This window comes from Myxine glutinosa, chromosome 8 (genome assembly GCF_964187855.1).
Source record: "Myxine glutinosa chromosome 8, kmMyxGlut1.1, whole genome shotgun sequence".
NCBI lineage: Eukaryota > Metazoa > Chordata > Myxini > Myxiniformes > Myxinidae > Myxine > Myxine glutinosa.
In genome coordinates, this window is record NC_136268.1 from 89737357 (window position 1) to 89756708 (window position 19352).

The following is a 19352-nucleotide window of genomic DNA, read 5'->3' on the forward strand; positions in this document are numbered from 1 at the left end:
TTGTTTCGTCCAAATATCTCTCAGCTTAACATCCTTCGGGAATTTGAAAACGGAGACAGTTTCACTTGGGCAATTAGAACAACCAGCAGCCACACAACGACTGGGCATGATTCCAACTGATCGTAACGAAAACAAAGCGATGTTCTGATCGTCACGAAGCCAACAAGGCTTTAAGAACGAAAACCTGGGTTACTTCGCAAACGTCATTTCCGGTTTGCGGTTTTGACAAAACTGATTTTGCTTGTTCGGCGATATTTGGACAAATTCTAATAAAACCGCGAAGATATTTGTGAAATGAACTCAATAGAAGTGTTTAAGATATGTTTGTTTCGAAATCTGCAAAGTTGTTTTGGTCGTGTCCGTTCTCCTTTAAGATATCGGGTCAAAAATGATATGCATCACTATATTTCAAAAAGTTGTGGACGACCTATGAAAAAACAAGGTGGATGAGTTAGTGAGGCGATAAGAATAAGCCGATTAGATTTTGGTTCAGGTTCAAATCCAGATCTGGCCTGTCAATGGATACAAAATGTAAACTGTTCAGCCTGGTGAAGGTATGCGCTCTAACCGAGTGCCGATCTAGTTTTTTTATATGCACTTGTACATGCCCGTTTATGTTTGCCAGGCACTTTAAACCCGTAATTATGAGAATGATCCTTTCCATTCGTGTTCAGAGGCACTTAATCCAGATACACAGTCCATTTATTGGTATCGATCGGTCAGGGGTTTTTGTAGCATATGTCCGTCCACTCGGACCTCGGACCATTATGGTCGGGAGCTTTCAGGGTGAGCAAGTGCCCGTTCGGCGAGCTGAGTAAGTTCTCCAAGCCTTTTGTTGTGGAGAGGCACAGCCATTTTCTCTCAGGTACTTTCCCAAGTATTTTCAGCTTCTTTTAGAAGCTTCGCGACCCATTTCAAATGACAATCCCAGCCCAGACACACAATATATTTTAATTTTCCCCGAACTATCCAGCTTCCTGGGGTTTCTGCGCATGCACACCGAGCATTTTGAGGAAGATTCTGTCATTATGAAAGTGGGCAAGCATGGTGAGTAGTCTTCTACCCTCGACATGAGTCTTCTTATTTCATATTCTGCTCGCACAAAGCTGTGGAGTAGCATCATTGGCTGAAGGTGTGACTGTGCCGTTGATGGAATGCCCAATTTAGGTTAGAGCAGGAATTTGGAATTTGGCCATGAGAAACTCACTCACTCACTCACTCTGCCGGGTTGACATTTTATAGCTGGGTCGGGATTTGAACCCAGGCTAGACAGCCTCGAGGTGAGTGTGTGGAGATTGCCAGCCCTCCACATGAGTTAAGCGGAGCGTTCATCCTGCAGTGGACTGAAGTAGGCTGGTTTATGGTAGTAATTGACTACAAATGCTGTTGTACGGCATCAATCAAGGCTCGTATTTAAAAGTAAAATTAAACTCATTCATTCATTCGATTGCAGAACCTGGCTGCTGGTCGCATCATTTCTGAGAGCGTGTCTGTCCTGCTGATGCATCATCCCCGTAGGCTAGGTAGAGGTATTTGGAATTTACCCAGGGTGCCGGCAATAACTCACCTCCTCTTTGTGAATGACTCAATGGAATCTGTGACGCACACGAGCAGCAAATGCCAGCATACAGGACCTTCGCTGGCCTCATGCCCCATTTGACGGATGGCACACTCAGAGGGAACACACCACCTGCAAAAGCACCAGTGTGGCAGTTTACAGTTAGGTCCGGAATTGAACTCGGACGAGTTATCCTTTCACCCCAAAACTGAACTTAAAGATGAAAAATCTGATCATTGTAAAAAAAATGCATTTTATATACTTTCATTTCTTAAGCACGATGCTCCATTAAACATGAAATTGAACTTAGTGAATTTCTGAGTATTTTCAGTCTTGCCAATAGCGGTCTATGATTGGCTGTGAGATTCATATTATGAGTTTTTTACGATCCATAGAACACTGACGTTACATTTGCTGGTTAATGGTGCATTGTTTTGTAAAAACATGCAAAATGAAAAATTCTCTAATAATTCGGATCTATTCGTTCGCGTTTTTCAAATTTAGGGTTGTTCCTCTTGAATCATGTTCATTGGTTTTTTTTAACCCGGAGGACCATCAATTGCACCGAAGTTGCACGATGCGGTTATGATAGCATCTGTTAGCACTCACTTGATGTTAAATACCCCGTGGTACCTTAGGGAAAAGGTGGCCACTTGGCCAAATCAAAACTCCTGTCCTAATATGTGGGGACACTGCATCGGCGGCACAGGGGCACCTCATTAATGATGCAAACAGAGGAATTAATGTATAATATTATAATATTCATAGGACTGTATAATTATGGTTGAAATATTGTCTGTAGGATTTCTAGAAGGATGTGGAATATTTGGAAAATGGTTTGAAGAAACTGATAATAATTGCTGTTGCTTTCCAATAATAGTTGCTGATGGAATTATTATCAGTTTCTTCAAACCTGTCTCTCTTTGGGTTTGAATCTTGACCCAGAAATAAGCGGTCACCCTGGTGTTCCGCATGCTAAGTGATGCATCAATGTGTGTGTGCCATGATGTAACAATATACGGAGGGCCTTTGATCACTATCTAGGGATAACTCATGGATGTTAAACTGGAGGTTCCGTCTATCAGCACTGGTTGTTCGTGGATTTTAGGGATCCTTCGGTGTCCCTCTTTGAGAGTTGGTGAGTTATTACCGGCATCCTGAACAAATTTCAAATTCCTGTAACCTCTTGTCAACAGGTCTGGCCAGCTGGTTCGTGAAAGACTTGGGTCAAAAATGGTCCCCGACTGACCCGACAAGGAGCTGGGAATAATTGAGGCCATTAAGGTAGTGGTAGTAGTAGTAGTAGCAGTAATAGTAATAGTAATAGTAATAGTAGTAGTCGTAGTAGTTATGTTTCTTATAATTACTGACCCTTAGACATTCTCACACAACTAATATATGGCAATAAATCATGTGTATACTTCGCAGAGCTTGATCAATCACACAGCTGGTTTAGTTGCCTGGGAGTAATGTGTCTCAATAGTCACCACGTTCAAGGCATAATGTAATAAACATTTCCTGCGGCATCATTTTTCCAACACTGTAATGGCCTCTGTCTTCCCTTTTTAAAACCTGCAGGAACATCCATCGCAAAGCTCAGTTCAAGTGACCCAGACAACGACCCCATGGTGTTTGATATTGAAGGGGATGAAGGCCGATCTTTCTTTTACGTGAATGCCTACTCAGGTGTTGTGACCGTACGAAGAAACCTGGACAGAGAGGTGATGCCCCCTTTTTCTCAGTTATGCTTTGCAGTATCCAACACTGGGTAGACCTTAAAGGGATTTATGGTGCCTTTCTGGGACTTATGGTGCCTTTCTGGGACTTATGGTGCCTTTCTGGGACTTATGGTGCCTTAATGGGATTTATAGTGCCTTAATGGGATTTATGGTGCCTTTCTGGGACTTATGGTGCCTTTCTGGGACTTATGGTGCCTTAATGGGATTTTTAGTGCCTTAATGGGATTTATGGTGCCTTAATGGGATTTATGGTGCCTTACTGGGATTTATGGTGTTTTACTGGGATTTATGGTGCCTTACTGGGATTTATGGTGCCTTTCTGGGACTTATGATGGCTTACTGGGATTTATGGTGCCTTACTGGGATTTATGGTGCCTTACTGGGATTTATGGTGCCTTACTGGGATTTATGGTGCCTTACTGGGATTTATGGTGCCTTACTGGGATTTATAGTGCCTTACTGGCATTCATAATACCTGCCTTACTGGGATTTATGGTGCCTTACTGGGATTTATAGTGCCTTACTGGCATTCATAATACCTGCCTTACTGGGATTTATAGTGCCTTAATGGGATTTATGGTGCCTTACTGGGATTTATGGTGTTTTACTGGGATTTATGGTGCCTTACTGGGATTTATGGTGCCTTTCTGGGACTTATGATGGCTTACTGGGATTTATGGTGCCTTACTGGGATTTATGGTGCCTTACTGGGATTTATGGTGCCTTACTGGGATTTATGGTGCCTTACTGGGATTTATGGTGCCTTACTGGGATTTATAGTGCCTTACTGGGATTCATAATACCTGCCTTTCTGGGACTTATGGTGGCTTACTGGGATTTATGGTGCCTTACTGGGATTTATGGTGCCTCATGGTGATTTATGGTGCCTTACTGGGATTTCTGGTGTTTTACTGGGATTTATGGTGCCTTACTGGGATTTATGGTGGCTTACTGGGATTTATGGTGGCTTACTGGGATTTATGGTGGCTTTCTGGGATTTATGGTGCCTTATGGTGATTTATGGTGCCTTACTGGGATTTATGGTGTTTTACTGGGATTTATGGTGCCTTACTGGGATTCATGGTGCCTACCTTACTGGGATTTATGGTGCCTTACTGGGATTTATGGTGCCTTACTGGGATTTATGGTGTTTTACTGGGATTTATGGTGCCTTACTGGGATTTATGGTGCCTTACTGGGATTCATGGTGCCTACCTTACTGGGATTTATGGTGCCTTACTGGGATTCATAATACCTGCCTTATTGGGATTTATGGTGCCTTACTGGGATTTATGGTGCCTTACTTTAATTTTGACATAGCTATGTAGGAGAGGGGAGGGGGGATGGGGGATTGAGGTGAGGGAGATTGGATTGGCCTGCATAGTGATCTCATCTGAGCACCGTCCTCAGGGTGCTGGATCCCCAGCTGCTCAGATCCCATGTAATGTACTGTGACTGTGATTATTTGGCACTTTTCTCCAAACACTCCTGTAATTTATGTAAAACGACACTGATCCCTTCAATGTCCTTTGTCCTACATTTTATACTGTGTATGTACAGGCTCCGTGAGCCTTTCATCACGATATAAAAAAAAACCTTTCAGATGACTTTGTTTACAAAATAATACAGGAAGGAAAAGGTATATATATAAATAAATAAAGTAATGACTTGCGGTTGGGATTAAAATCAAATGAATCCATTTTTAGTTCTCCAACCTTTAATGAGCAAACAAACAACTGCTCAACGTTTCGATCAGCAACACGGACAAACGTGCATCCACTGACCTTTCTCAAGAGTAAAGCAAAACAACTCTATACCCTCCCTTATATAAGGGAAAAAGGGGGGTGGGGACCCCGAAACCACCAATCAATGCCATTCTGGAACAACTCGTGCCATTCAAATTTAAACCGTACATCAAAACCGTTGAAAGAACTGAAACCACACCTTGGGATGTTACATTAAATCCACCGTTAAATCACCCGTTGAATCAAACAAAACGTAGCAAAATTCAAATAAACCGATGAAAAATAAACAAGATGATTAATTGCTTCAAGTGATGGTGGTAAATTAAACGAATTAAGCTAAACGGATACATCGCAAACTTAAAGTAAGAATGTATACCCAAGTGACCGCAAACGGAGGCAATAACTTATATGCTTGGTGATGCAGTTTCTCTGGTACATTTCTGCATGAGAGGGCCAAAAGTTACTGGTAAGTCCACCACTTCCTCTGTGAGAGACACAACAGACTCCTCCACATGCCATGCCTCCAAAATCCGCCTTCGTTTACTGGGGGTTGCACACAAAATGCTGGCACTATCCCATAGCGGAACAGGGCCAGCCTTCAGACCATGTTTGGCAATGGCAGATCTCTTTGGATAGTTGCACTCAAAGGCCTTGCGATGCTCATTGACCCTTTGTCTTAATGTTCTCCCTGTCTCTCCCACAAACACAGGGACCCCTGTATACCACCCCTGCCCGGTCATTCCTGGGAAGCTTATCCTTGGCATGCATTGGTGCCTGTTTCATGGTGAACATAGGTTTGTAACTTACCCTCACAATTGCCAATTTTAAAACTCTGCCAATCCTTTGGGACACCCCCGGCACAAAAGGCAAAACACAATAACCTTTTGGTTGTACCTGTGTGAAAAACCTGTTGCGAGGCTTCGCCAAGATCGCATCCCTTTTTGGTAATAATCTGTCCGGGTTGCCATTGGTCTTCAGCACATCTTGTAGATGTTTTACCTCTCTCCTTTTATCTTTGATTGTCGATGGTAAATCACGTGCTCTTTTAAGGAGGGTGTGCACAACAGCTCGTTTGTGGTCCATGGGATGGCAACAGTCAAAATCCAAGTACCGGTCAGTGTGAGTGGGTTTCCTGTAAACAGTGATGTTCATATTTCCTCTTGGACCCCTTGTCACCCAGGTATCCAGGAAGGCGATGGATCCATTCCGTTCCTTTTCAAGGGTGAAACTGATGGAAGGAAAGGTCTTCCCATTAGACTCATGTATGTTACTAATTGACTCGATGGGACAGATGGCAAACCTGTCGTCCATGTAGCGATACCATACACTTGGCTGTGTAATGAGGGATGGGATGGTACGTTCCTCCGACTCCTCCATCACCATGTTTGCCACCACAGCAGATACCGGAGAGCCCATGGCGGTACCAAACACCTGTTTATAATATATTCCGTTAAAAACGAAATACGTGGAGGACAGGCAAGCATTGAGAAGACGACACACATCTGTGTGATTTAACATGCCACCCGCCTGTTTCCAGGACTTGTCTTGTAATAATCGCCTCCCGGCCACCTCGATCGCCAAAGCTATGGGCACGTTGGTAAACAAAGACACCACATCGAAGGACACACCATGGATTCGTGTGGTTTGATGGTCACGTGCTTCACTTTCTGAGCAAAATCCGAGCTGTTGCGTAAAGTTCGCTTTGTTTCTCTCACCAAATGCTTAAGAATGTTAGAAAGAAACTTGGACAAAGCATATGATGGTCCATTGATGCATGAGACAATGAGACGAAGAGGAACCCCTTCCTTGTGTACTTTCGGCAGCCCGTATGCCATGGGGGAAACTCCACTGCTACTGTATAATTGTTTGTAATGTGTCGCCGATAGTCGACCTGTTCTTTTCATTTCAGCGAGCAGGGAGTTCAAACTACGTTCCACCTTTTTGGTTGGAACCGAGGGAAGCTGCTCATATGTCGATGTGTCCGCCAACAAGTCATGCATCTTCTCATTGTACACATGCCGATCCATCAAAACTGCTGCACGTCCTTCGTCCGCCGGCAAAATCGCTAAGTCATCCATCCCACGGAATTCCTGTAAAGCCCGTCGATGTACCCAGTTCAGATTGCAATAGTTGCGGGTTGGGCACAGAGGACAAAGTAAAAGAGAAGCCACACGTGACCTCACCTCGTTTTTAATGTTGTCAGAGAGCTCCGTGATGGATGACTCAACCCGAGACACAATGACGTCATTAGGAATAAACCGTGGTGTGATCGCAAAGTTTAAACATTTCTGTAAAAAACCGATTTGTGATTCCGTTAATTGTTTACTGGAAAGGTGAATCACCCATCGGTTCCGGATGGAGTCCGTGTCTTGGACGGAGTTTGTGTCCTGGCAGGTGTTTTTGTCCCGTCCGGCTTCCATGGTGTGTCCTTCGATGTGGTGTCTTTGTTTACCAACGTTCCCATAGCTTTGCCGATCGAGGTGGCCAGGAGGCGATTATTACAAGACAAGTCCTGGAAACAGGCGGGTGGCATGTTGAATCACACAGATGTGTGTCGTCTTCTCAATGCTTGCCTGTCCTCCACGTATTTCGTTTTTAACGGAATATATTATAAACAGGTGTTTGGTACCGCCATGGGCTCTCCGGTATCTGCTGTGGTGGCAAACATGGTGATGGAGAAGTCGGAGGAACGTACCATCCCATCCCTCATAACACAGCCAAGTGTATGGTATCGCTACATGGACGACAGGTTTGCCATCTGTCCCATCGAGTCAATTAGTAACATACATGAGTCTATTGGGAAGACCTTTCCTTCCATCAGTTTCACCCTTGAAAAGGAACGGAATGGATCCATCGCCTTCCTGGATACCTGGGTGACAAGGGGTCCAAGAGGAAATTTGAACATCACTGTTTGCAAGAAACCCACTCACACTGACCGGTACTTGGATTTTGACTCTTGCCATCCCATGGACCACAAACGAGCTGTTGTGCACACCCTCCTTAAAAGAGCACGTGATTTACCATCGACAATCAAAGATAAAAGGAGAGAGGTAAAACATCGACAAGATGTGCTGAAGACCAATGGCAACCCGGACAGATTATTACCAAAAAGGGATGCGATCTTGGCGAAGCCTCGCAACAGGTTTTTCACACAGGTACAACCAAAAGGTTATTGTGTTTTGCCTTTTGTGCCGGGGGTGTCCCAAAGGATTGGCAGAGTTTTAAAATTGGCAATTGTGAGGGTAAGTTACAAACCTATGTTCACCATGAAACAGGCACTGATGCATGTTAAGGATAAGCTTCCCAGGATTGACCGGGCAGGGGTGGTATACAGGGTTCCCTGTGTTTGTGGGGCTGAATATATTGGTGACATTAAGACAAAGGGTCAATGAGCACCGCAAGGCCTTCGAGTGCAACTATCCAAAGAGATCTGCCATGGCCAAACATGGTCTGAAGGTAGACCTCTATTTTCAGACCATGTTCCCCTATGGGATAATGCCAGCATTTTGGGTGCAACCCCCAGTAAATGAAGAAGGAGGATTTTGGAGGCATGGCACGTGGAGGAGTCTGTTGTGTCGCTCACAGAGGAAGCGCTTGACTTACCACTAGCGTTTGGGCCTCTCTTGCAGAAACGTACCAGAGAAACTGCATCACCAAGCATATAAGTTATTGCCTCCGTTTGCGGTCACTTGGGTATATATTCTTACTTTAGGTTTGCGATGTATCCGTTTAGCTTAATTCGTTTAAGTTACCACCATCACTTGAAGCAATTAATCATCTTGTATATTTTTCATCGATTTATTTGAATTTTGCTACGTTTTGTTTGATTCAACGGGTGATTTAGCGGTGGATTTAATGTAACATCCCAAGGTGTGGTTTCAGTTGTTTCAACGGTTTTGATTTACGGTTTAAATTTGAATGGCACGAGTTGTTCCAGAATGGCATTGATTGGTGGTTCGGTGTCCCCAACCCCTTTTTCCCTTACATAAGGGAGGGTATAGAGTTGTTTTGCTTTACTCTTGAGAAAGGTCAGTGGATGCACGTTTATCCGTGTTGCTGATCGAAACGTCGAACAGTTGTTTATTTGCTCATTAAAGGTTAGAGAACTAAAAATGGACTCATTTGATATATATATATACAGTCACATGAAAAAGTAAGTACACCCCATGTAAAGTTTTGACTTTTTCAACATATTTAAACATAGAGCTATTTGATCTTCATTTCAACAATATTGATAGATAAAGGTGATATATTATAACAAATATCATGAAACATTTACATTTTGTAGTCCATTGCATAATTCAAATAAACATAAATGCAAATTTTGCATGTGGAAAAAGTAAGTACACCCCTACATTTATCACTACATCAAATACTTAAAATTAGAATCAGATGCACCAGCTCAGGTGCAAATGATTAGAACATCGTTAGAGAGGATCGTGGTGGAACCTCTCATATTTAAACCTCAGACATTTAGTTTGGTTTGCTCTTTGTTGTTGAAATGTGTGGCGTCACCATGCCTAGATCAAAAGAGCTCTCTGAGGCCTTCAGAAAGAAGGTTATAGATGCCTACGAGTCTGGGAAGGGATTTAAAAAGATCTCCAAACAATTTGAAATCAATCATTTGACTGTCCGGAAGATCATGTACAAGTGGAGAAGATTCCAAACAACTGCCAACTTGTTCAGGCCAGGCCGCCGCAGCAAGTTCAGCCAGAGAGCAGACCGCAAGATGCTGAAAGAAGTCTCTAAGAACCCCCAGAATGTCATCACGGAACCTACAGGTAGCTCTTGCCACTATTGATGTCAAAGTGCACGAGTCTACCATTAGAAAGAGGCTGCACAAATTTTATCTACATGGGAGGTGTGCCAGGAGGAAACCTTTGCTGTCCAGAAAGAACATCAGGCAAGACTAAAGTTTGCCAATGAACACCTAGGCAGAGACCAGCACTTCTGGAACAATGTGCTCTGGACAGATGAGTCAAAGGTAGAGCTATTTGGCCACAGTACCAGAAGACGTGTTTGGCGAAAACCAAAGACAGCGTTTGACCACAAGAACCTGATACCAACTGCAAAGCATGGTGGTGGGAATATTATGGTTTGGGGCAGCTTTGCTGCATCAGGGCCTGGGCAGCTCACCATCATAGAATCCACGATGAATTCTTCATTGTACCAGAGGGTGCTTGAGGATAATGTGAGGCCATCTGTCGGAAAGTTGAAGCTCAACCGAAGGTGGACCTTGCAACATGACAATGACCCTAAACATACCAGTAAATCCAGCAAGGAATGGCTGAAAAGAAAGAAATGGAGGGTTCTGGAATGGTCAAGTCAAAGCCCGGATCTAAATCCCATCGAGATGTTGTGGAGGGATTTGAAACGAGCTGTGCATGCAAGAAACCCCTCAAACATCGCACAGCTGAAAGAATTCTGCAAGGAGGAGTGGGCAAAAATTTCTCCCAGTCGATGTCAGAGACTGTTAGACAGTTATAAGAAACGCCTACTTGAGGTTGTTTCTGCCAAAGGGGGCATTACCACCTATTAGAGCCAAGAGTGTACTTACTTTTTCCACATGCGAAATTTGCATTTATGTTTATTTAAATTATACAATGGACTACCAAATGTAAATGTTTCATGATATTTGTTATATTATGTCACCTTTATCTATCAATATTGTTGAAATGAAGATCAAATAGCTCTATGTTTAAATATGTTGAAAAAGTAAAAACTTTACATGGGGTGTACTTACTTTTTCACGTGACTGTATACACACACATACATAAATAGAAAACACAATGTCTTTGTGTATTTGTACAGATGTCTGTCCCCCTTGAAAAGGGTAGGTTTTAAAGGCCAATCTTTTAACAGGAATGTGTTAATGTGTTAATGTGTTAATGTGTTAATACCAAGACCGCAAGAATGAAGTGAAAAGTTAAAGCAGTGGTAGGTGAGTTTTCGTGCCAGGATCCTGGAAGCGATCCAATGGCGATTGTGCAGTTGGAGAGATGCAGCCACATACAGCCCATGACCACAATTGATGCAGCCACAATTCGATGATTCTATTTTTTGAGGATAAAACAAACTCGAAAACATTTTCCATAAGAGTAATTATGTCTCTTTAATCGAAATTGTAGACTGTACCTTACATACCGAGCCTCAAGGGCGGTGTACAGAAGTATTTAAAAACAAACAAACAAGAAATACAGGGTGCAGGGAGGTGAAACTTGATGCACATGATGTGTAATGCGTGCAGAGTAAAATGATTGTTCGTTTACATCCGTATGATGTCTAATAAATAAAGATGTCAGACTAAGTGTTGTCCCTGTCGAATTATGACGTCATAATTATGGCACCAATGACGTCATCGTTAGCAACACCTATTCCCCATATGGAGGTCTTTACAATGAGCCATGTCTCAATTTTTTCCATCCAGCGGTTTTGGAGATGCAACAGGTGCAACAGGTGCAACATTTTTCGGTTTTCCCAAGATGGCGCATGTACCACATGACCTATGACGTCAGGATTATCATTAAAATATTCTAAAGGAGGAGGCGCTTCTACGGTGAAAATTTCATGTCCATCAGATCAACAGTTGCTGAAAAAAAAAAAAATAATGATCGGATGGATAAGTGTTGTATTTGTCGAATTATGACGTCATAACGAAGGCACCGATGACATCGTCATTAACATATCTTATTCCACATGGGGAGTAGTTGTCAATGAGCCAGCTCTCAATTTTCTCCATGCAGTGGTTTCAGAGATATAGAGGTGCAAAGTTTTTCCAAGATGGCGCCTGTACCACGTGACCTATGACGTTATAATAATCAGTAAAATATTCTACAGGAGGAGGCCCTCTGATGGTGAAAATTTCATGTCAATCGGACCAACGGTTGCCAAGAAAAATAATTTTTAATATTCAGACAGGCACGGCACACGCACACAACTGAATGCTTAACCCCGTTTTCGCTTTGCGAGCGCAGGGTAACGAGAGCAGCAATCAGTAGAGCACATACCTCCACCAGGCTGAACAGTTTAAGATTTGTATCCCACTGATAGGCTGGATCTGGATTCGGTCCCGAATCAAAATCGAACCAGATTGTTCTTGCCACCGACTGAACTCATCCACCTGGTTATGTCATAATCCATGCACAACCTTTTGAGATTTTTATATTTTATTTTTTTGTATACAAGATCGAGGCTCGTGTCAGAGCTAACATCAATCACAAAAAAAACAAACGGACACAAAACATACAATAGATATCATGATATATATCGTTAGATATCATGATATATATATCGTTTTTGGCCGTATCTCTCACTCAATGGTGAACAATCACTTAAAAACTGATCGGATCCAGATCCGTATCGAGATATTCACCACAATCGAATCAATTTGTCATTGTCACACACTCAACCTATTCATCAAATTCCGTGCGAATCCGTTTAGCCTGGTGTTGGCTTAGCGGTTAGGGTGCCGGTTTGGGATCCTAGGATCCTGGGTTTGAAAATCCTGGTCGATCGCTGAATTAACACCTGGGGGGTTGAATCAGCCTGTCATCCTTCCGAGGTCGGCAAATTGAGTACTAGTTCACAGAGTTGGTGGCAGGAAGGGCATCCGGCCATAAAATATTGCTTCAAAAAGGGGACCAAGGTGCCCGAAAAAGGCCAACCCCCCACTCTGCGGGGCAAAATGGCATCTAAATGTGGTTCATATATAATTTGGGCCCAATCTCTCAATGTTGACGAAACACTTTAAAATTATAGTGTCCGCATCCAGATCCAGATCTTCACCTGAATGCAATGAATTCGTCCTTGTCAAACATCCAGCCTGTCCATCAAATTTCATCCGAATCCGTCCACAACTTTTTGAGATATCCCACTCACAGACAAACAGACAGACAAGGTGAAAACATAACTTCTGTCTATCTTTGGTGGCGGAGGTAATGAGCAACACCTTTATTCCAAATGTCCAGTCATTTGAAACTTGTCCTTTTATCGCATTTTTATTATTGAAACATGCTGACTTAAGGAATGGTTCCACTCTCTCAACCAGCACGAACTTCTGCGATCGTATGCAATGGTTTTCCATGACTTAAGAGGTTAACGTTTGTTGGTCGGATTGCCAAAAGTCGATGAGCCGGTCCAAATTGTTCACCTGGTACTGCAGTTTTCGATGATATCCCATCGTAAAATCCCATAAATATCCCATAAAATGATGATATCCCATAAAATTGTCCTTTTTCACATTCCCCTTGGGCACTTATGTTATTGTCCGATAGGTGGGTGGTCAAAATTGGACAGATTATGACAAAACTTGGTGGATGAGTTCAGTAGGTGACAAGAACAAGCCGATTCGATTTTGGTTAAGGTCCCGATGCAGATCACAAGGCAGTTAATCGAGGAAAGAAGGATGCAGAAGGAGAAGGTGCTAAGAATGCAGAAGGATGCTAAGAAGTTCCTAAGGATGCAGAAGGAGAAGTTGCTAAGAATGCAGAAGGATGCTAAGAAGTTTCTAAGAATGCAGAAGGATGCAGAAGGAGAAGTTGCTAAGAATGCAGAAGGATGCTAAGAAGTTGCTAAGAATGCAGAAGGATGCTAAGAAGTTGCTAAGAATGCAGAAGGAGAAGTTGCTAAGAATGCAGAAGGATGCGAAGAAGTTTCTAATAATGCAGAAGGATGCAGAAGGAGAAGTTGCTAAGAATGCAGAAGGATGCGAAGAAGTTTCTAAGAATGCAGAAGGATGCAGAAGGCGAAGTTGCTAAGAATGCAGAAGGATGCAGAAGGAGAAGTTGCTAAGAATGCAGAAGGATGCGAAGAAGTTTCTAAGAATGCAGAAGGATGCAGAAGGAGAAGTTGCTAAGAATACAGAAGGATGCTAAGAAGTTGCTAAGAATGCAGAAGGATGCTAAGAAGTTGCTAAGAAGTTGCTAAGAATGCAGAAGGATGCTAAGAAGTTGCTAAGAATGCAGAAGGATGCTAAGAAGTTGCTAAGAATGCAGAAGGAGAAGTTGCTAAGAATGCAGAAGGATGCGAAGAAGTTGCTAAGGATGCAGGGGGAGAAGTTGCTAAGAATGCAGAAGGATGCTAAGAAGTTGCTAAGGATGCAGGGGGAGAAGTTGCTAAGAATGCAGAAGGATGCTAAGAAGTTGCTAAGAATGCAGAAGGATGCAGAAGGAGAAGTTGCTAAGAATGCAGAAGGATGCTAAGAAGTTGCTAAGAATGCAGAAGGAGAAGTTGCTAAGAATGCAGAAGAATGCTAAGACGTTGCTAAGAATGCAGAAGGATGCAGAAGGAGAAGTTGCGAAGAATGCAGAATGATGCAGAAGGAGAAGTTGCTGAGAATGCAGAAGGAGAAGTTGCTAAGAATGCAGAAGGATGCAGAAGGAGAAGTTGCTAAGAATGCAGAAGGATGCTAAGAAGTTGCTAAGAAGTTGCTAAGAATGCAGAAGGATGCTAAGAAGTTGCTAAGAATGCAGAAGGAGAAGTTGCTAAGAATGCAGAAGAATGCTAAGACGTTGCTAAGAATGCAGAAGGAGAAACTGCTAAGAATGCAGTAGAATGCTAAGAAATTTCTGAGAATGCAGAAGGATGCAGAAGGAGAAGTTGCTAAAAATGCAGAAGGATGCTAAGAAATTGCTAAGAATGCAGAAGGATGCTAAGAAGTTGCTAAGAATGCAGTAGGATGCTAAGAAGTTGCTAAGAATGCGGAAGGATGCTAAGAAGTTGCTAAGAATGCAGAAGGATGCTAAGAAGTTGCTAAGAATGCAGAAGGATGCTAAGAAGTTGCTAAGAATGCAGAAGGAGAAGTTGCTAAGAATGCAGAAGGATGCGAAGAAGTTGCTAAGAATGCAGAAGGATGCAGAAGGAGAGGTTGCGAAGAATGCAGAAGGATGCGAAGAAGTTTCTAAGAATGCAGAAGGATGCAGAAGGAGAAGTTGCGAAGAATGCAGAAGGATGCTAAGAAGTTGCTAAGAATGCAGAAGGATGCTAAGAAGTTGCTAAGAATGCAGAAGGATGCTAAGAAGTTGCCAAGAATGCAGAAGGATGCGAAGAAGTTGCTAAGAATGCAGAAGGATGCGAAGAAGTTGCTAAGAATGCAGAAGGAGAAGTTGCTAAGAATGCAGAAGGATGCGAAGAAGTTGCTAAGAATGCAGAAGGAGAAGTTGCTAAGAATGCAGAAGGATGCTAAGAAGTTGCTAAGAATGCAGAAGGATGCAGACAGAGAAGTTGCTAAGAATTCAGAAGGATGCTAAGAAGTTGCTAAGAATGTAGAAGGAGAAGTTGCTAAGAATGCAGAATAATGCTAAGAAGTTGCTCTGAATGCAGAAGGATGCAGAAGGAGAAACTGCTCAGAATGCAGAAGGATGCGAAGAAGTTGCTAAGAATGCAGAAGGATGCAGAAGGAGAAGTTGCTAAGAATGCAGAAGGATGCGAAGAAGTTTCTAAGAATGCAGAAGGATGCAGAAGGAGAAGTTGCTCAGAATGCAGAAGGATGCTAAGAAGTTGCTAAGAATGCAGAAGGATGCTAAGAAGTTGCTAAGAATGCAGAAGGATGCTAAGAAGTTGCTAAGAATGCAGAAGGATGCTAAGAAGTTGCTAAGAATGCAGAAGGATGCTAAGAAGTTGCTAAGAATCTCTCTGCCAATCCTCTCTGCCAATCCTCTACCTCTCTGCCAATAACCTGTATGAAACATTCCAATCCGGATTCCGCTCCAACCACAGTACTGAAACTGCTCTCCTCAAAATCACCAACGACCTTCTCCTCTCCTCTGACGCTGGCAACCTCAACATTCTCATCCTCCTCGACCTCAGCGCCGCCTTTGACACCATCGATCACACCATCCTCCTCACCCGACTTGAAACCAGCTGTAACATTACCGGCACTGCCCTCTCTTGGATTAAATCATACCTCTCTGACAGACGTCAGTTCATCTCCATCAATAACTGCAAATCCCCCACTGCTCCCCTCCCCCAAGGTGTCCCCCAAGGTTCAGTTCTTGGCCCCCTCCTCTTCATCCTTTACCTGTCCCCCTCGGTCACTTAATTCGCCGTCATGGTCTCCAATTCCACTGCTTCGCTGATGACATCCAGCTTTTCATCTCCACCAAGTCCATCTCCACCGCCACCCACTCTATCCTGACAAACTGCATCACTGAAATAAAATCCTGGCTTCAAATCAACTTCCTCAAACTTAACTGTGATAAATCTGAAATAATCATCATTGGCCCAAAAACGCTCACCAAGTCCACCCATAACTTTGCCCTCAACATCGACGGTTTCCCAGTATCCACCTCCCCTCACATCCGGAATCTTGGCATCATCTTTGACCAAACCCTCTCCTTCGACAAATACACTAAACAGATCACAAAGACAGCCTTCTTTCACCTGAAAAACATCGCCCGTCTCCGTCCATCCCTCTCCTCCGTGGCTGCAGAAACCCTCATCCACGCCTTCATCACTTCCCATCTGGACTACTGCAATAGCCTCCTTTATGGTTCACCCTCAACAATCACCAATAAACTCCAATACATTCAGAACTCCGCTGCCCGTCTACTCACCCATTCCCGGACCCGTGACCACATCACCCCCGTCCTTTACAAGCTTCACTGGCTCCCCATCTCCCAGAGAATCCAGTACAAAATCCTCCTCTTGACATACAAAGCCCTCCATAACCTGGCCCCATCCTACCTGGTTGACCTCCTCTCCAGACACACTCCCACCCGCAACCGCCGCTCTGCTGGTACCAACCTCCAGACCCCCCCAATCCGGACCAAATTTAGATCCTGGGGGGACAGGGCCTTCTCCATCGCTGCTCCCACCCTCTGGAACTCGCTACCTCACACCATCAGAGACTCCTCCTCACTCACCACATTCAAAACATCACTCAAGACCCACCTGTTCAACACTGCATTCAACATTTAACCCACAGCATCTAACCCCTGACTATCTCCTCTCCTTCTCCCTCCTTTGTGCTTTGAATATTTCCCTATTGATTCTTATTTTTTTGCAATTGTTTTTATGTTTTGCTATGCATTATGTTTTGCACTCTGTCAAAGCGTCTTTGGGCTTCCTGAAAAGCGCTATATAAAATAAATGCATTATTATTATTATTATTATTAAGAATGCAGAAGGAGAAGTTGCTAAGAATGCAGAAGAATGCTAAGAAGTTGCTAAGAATGCAGAAGGATGCAGAAGGAGAAGTTGCGAAGAATGCAGAATGATGCAGAAGGAGAAGTTGCTAAGAATGCAGAAGGAGAAGTTGCTAAGAAAGCAGAAGGATGCAGAAGGAGAAGTTGCTAAGAATGCAGAAGGATGCTAAGAAGTTGCTAAGAATGCAGAAGAATGCTAAGAAGTTTCTAAGAATGCAGAAGGATGCAGAAGGAGAAGTTACGAAGAATGCAGAAGAATGCTAAGAAGTTTCTAAGAATGCAGAAGAATGCTAAGAAGTTTCTAAGAATGCAGAAGGATGCAGAAGGAGAAGTTGCTAAGAATGCAGAAGGATGCTAAGAAGTTGCTAAGAATGCAGAAGGAGAAGTTGCTAAGAATGCAGAAGGATGCAGAAGGAGAAGTTGCTAAGAATGCAGAAGAATGCTAAGAAGTTTCTAAGAATGCAGAAGGAGAAGTTGCTAAGAATGCAGAAGAATGCTAAGAAGTTTCTAAGAATGCAGAAGGATGCAGAAGGAGAAGTTGCGAAGAATGCAGAAGGATGCAGAAGGAGAAGTTGCTAAGAATGCAGAAGGAGAAGTTGCTAAGAATGCAGAAGGATGCTAAGAAGTTGCTAAGTATGCAGAAGGATGCAGAAGGAGAAGTTGCTAAGAATGCAGAAGAATGCTAAGAAGTTTCTAAGAATGCAGAAGGATGCAGAAGGAGAAGTTGCTATGAATGCAGAAGAATGCTAAGAAGTTTCTAAGAATGCAGAAGGATGCAGAAGGAGAAGTTGCTAAGAATGCTAAGAAGTTTCTAAGAATGCAGAAGGATGCAGAAGGAGAAGTTGCTAAGAATGCAGAAGGATGCAGAAGGAGAAGTTGCTAAGAATGCAGAAGGATGCTAAGAAGTTGCTAAGAATGCAGAAGGAGAAGTTGCTAAGAATGCAGAAGGAGAAGTTGCTAAGAATGCAGAAGAATGCTAAGAAGTTTCTAAGAATGCAGAAGGATGCAGAAGGAGAAGTTGCTAAGAATGCAGAAGGATGCTAAGAAGTTGCTAAGAATGCAGAAGGATGCAGAAAGAGAAGTTGCTAAGAATGCAGAAGAATGCTAAGAAGTTTCTAAGAATGCAGAAGAATGCAGAAGGAGAAGTTGCTAAGAATGCAGAAGGATGCTAAGAAGTTGCTAAGAATGCAGAAGGATAAGTTGCTAAGCATCAAACCGCAAAGGTTTCACAAACAGATACAAGAAGCCTCTAAGATCAAAGATAAAGAAGTGAAAAGAAGTGCAAGAAAAGACAAGATGTTCTTTTTGGAGGAGTTAGCTCGGGAAGCTGAACATGCTGCAACACTGGGTGAGTTGAGTACTGTCTATGAGATCACCAAATGGCTCTGCGGTAACAACTTTAAACAAGATGCCCCTCTAAAAGGCAATAATAGGAATGTTTCAATACCAGAACGCAAACAAGCAGCAAGATGCGTCGACCACTTTAAAGAAGTGCTTATCCATCCTCAGCAGAATGACCCAGCTAACCCACTACCAAGTGAGGAAGTGCTCGGCATTGACGTCAGTTCACCTGCTAAAGCAGAAGTCGTAACCGCCATCAAAGTGATGAAGAAAGGTAAAGCCCCTGGTATAGACTCCTTCCATGCAGAGAGATGCTGAAAGCTGACATTGACATAGCAGCAAATGCTTTGGGTGATCTCTTTAATGCAATTTGGATAAAGGAGGTTACACCAGGTTGTAAGGGCGAAGGGCCTCGTTGTCAAACTACCAAAAAAGGTGATCCTCAAAACTGTGACAATTGGAGTGAGATTACCTTGTTAACTATTCCTAGTAAAGTAATTTCTGTAAAATTCTTCTTCTAAGGATTTTGGCAGCCGTAGACATTAAGCTGAGACAACAGCAGGCCGGCTTTAGGAACTGATGAAGTTATATCGATCGGATCCTTACACTGCGTAACATTATGAAATAGGGTCTAGAATGGAACACCCCTTTGTTCATTAACTTCATCGATTTTAAAAATGCATTTGATAGTTTTCATCATGACACATTATGGAAGATCCTACAAGTATATGGAATTCCTCCCAAAATTGTAACACTGATTAGAAAGTTTTATGAGCACTTCGAATGTCATCCTGGACAATACCATCTCTGAGTGGTTTCCCTCAGG

At 43.0% G+C, this 19352-nt stretch overlaps 1 protein-coding gene across 1 annotated transcript in view; it reads left to right on the plus strand.

The window, feature by feature from the left end:
* Positions 1-992: 992 nt before the first annotated feature.
* LOC137416665 (cadherin-23) overlaps positions 993-19352 on the plus strand; it is a 311457-nt gene continuing 293097 nt past the window's right edge. Inside the window, exons 1-7 of the mRNA XM_078783975.1 lie at positions 993-1047; positions 3137-3279; positions 7661-7791; positions 13561-13756; positions 13976-14215; positions 14718-14906; positions 15017-15262. Coding sequence (XP_078640101.1) covers positions 993-1047; positions 3137-3279; positions 7661-7791; positions 13561-13756; positions 13976-14215; positions 14718-14906; positions 15017-15262 — 1200 coding nt within the window. The remainder of the gene's footprint in view (positions 1048-3136; positions 3280-7660; positions 7792-13560; positions 13757-13975; positions 14216-14717; positions 14907-15016; positions 15263-19352) is intronic.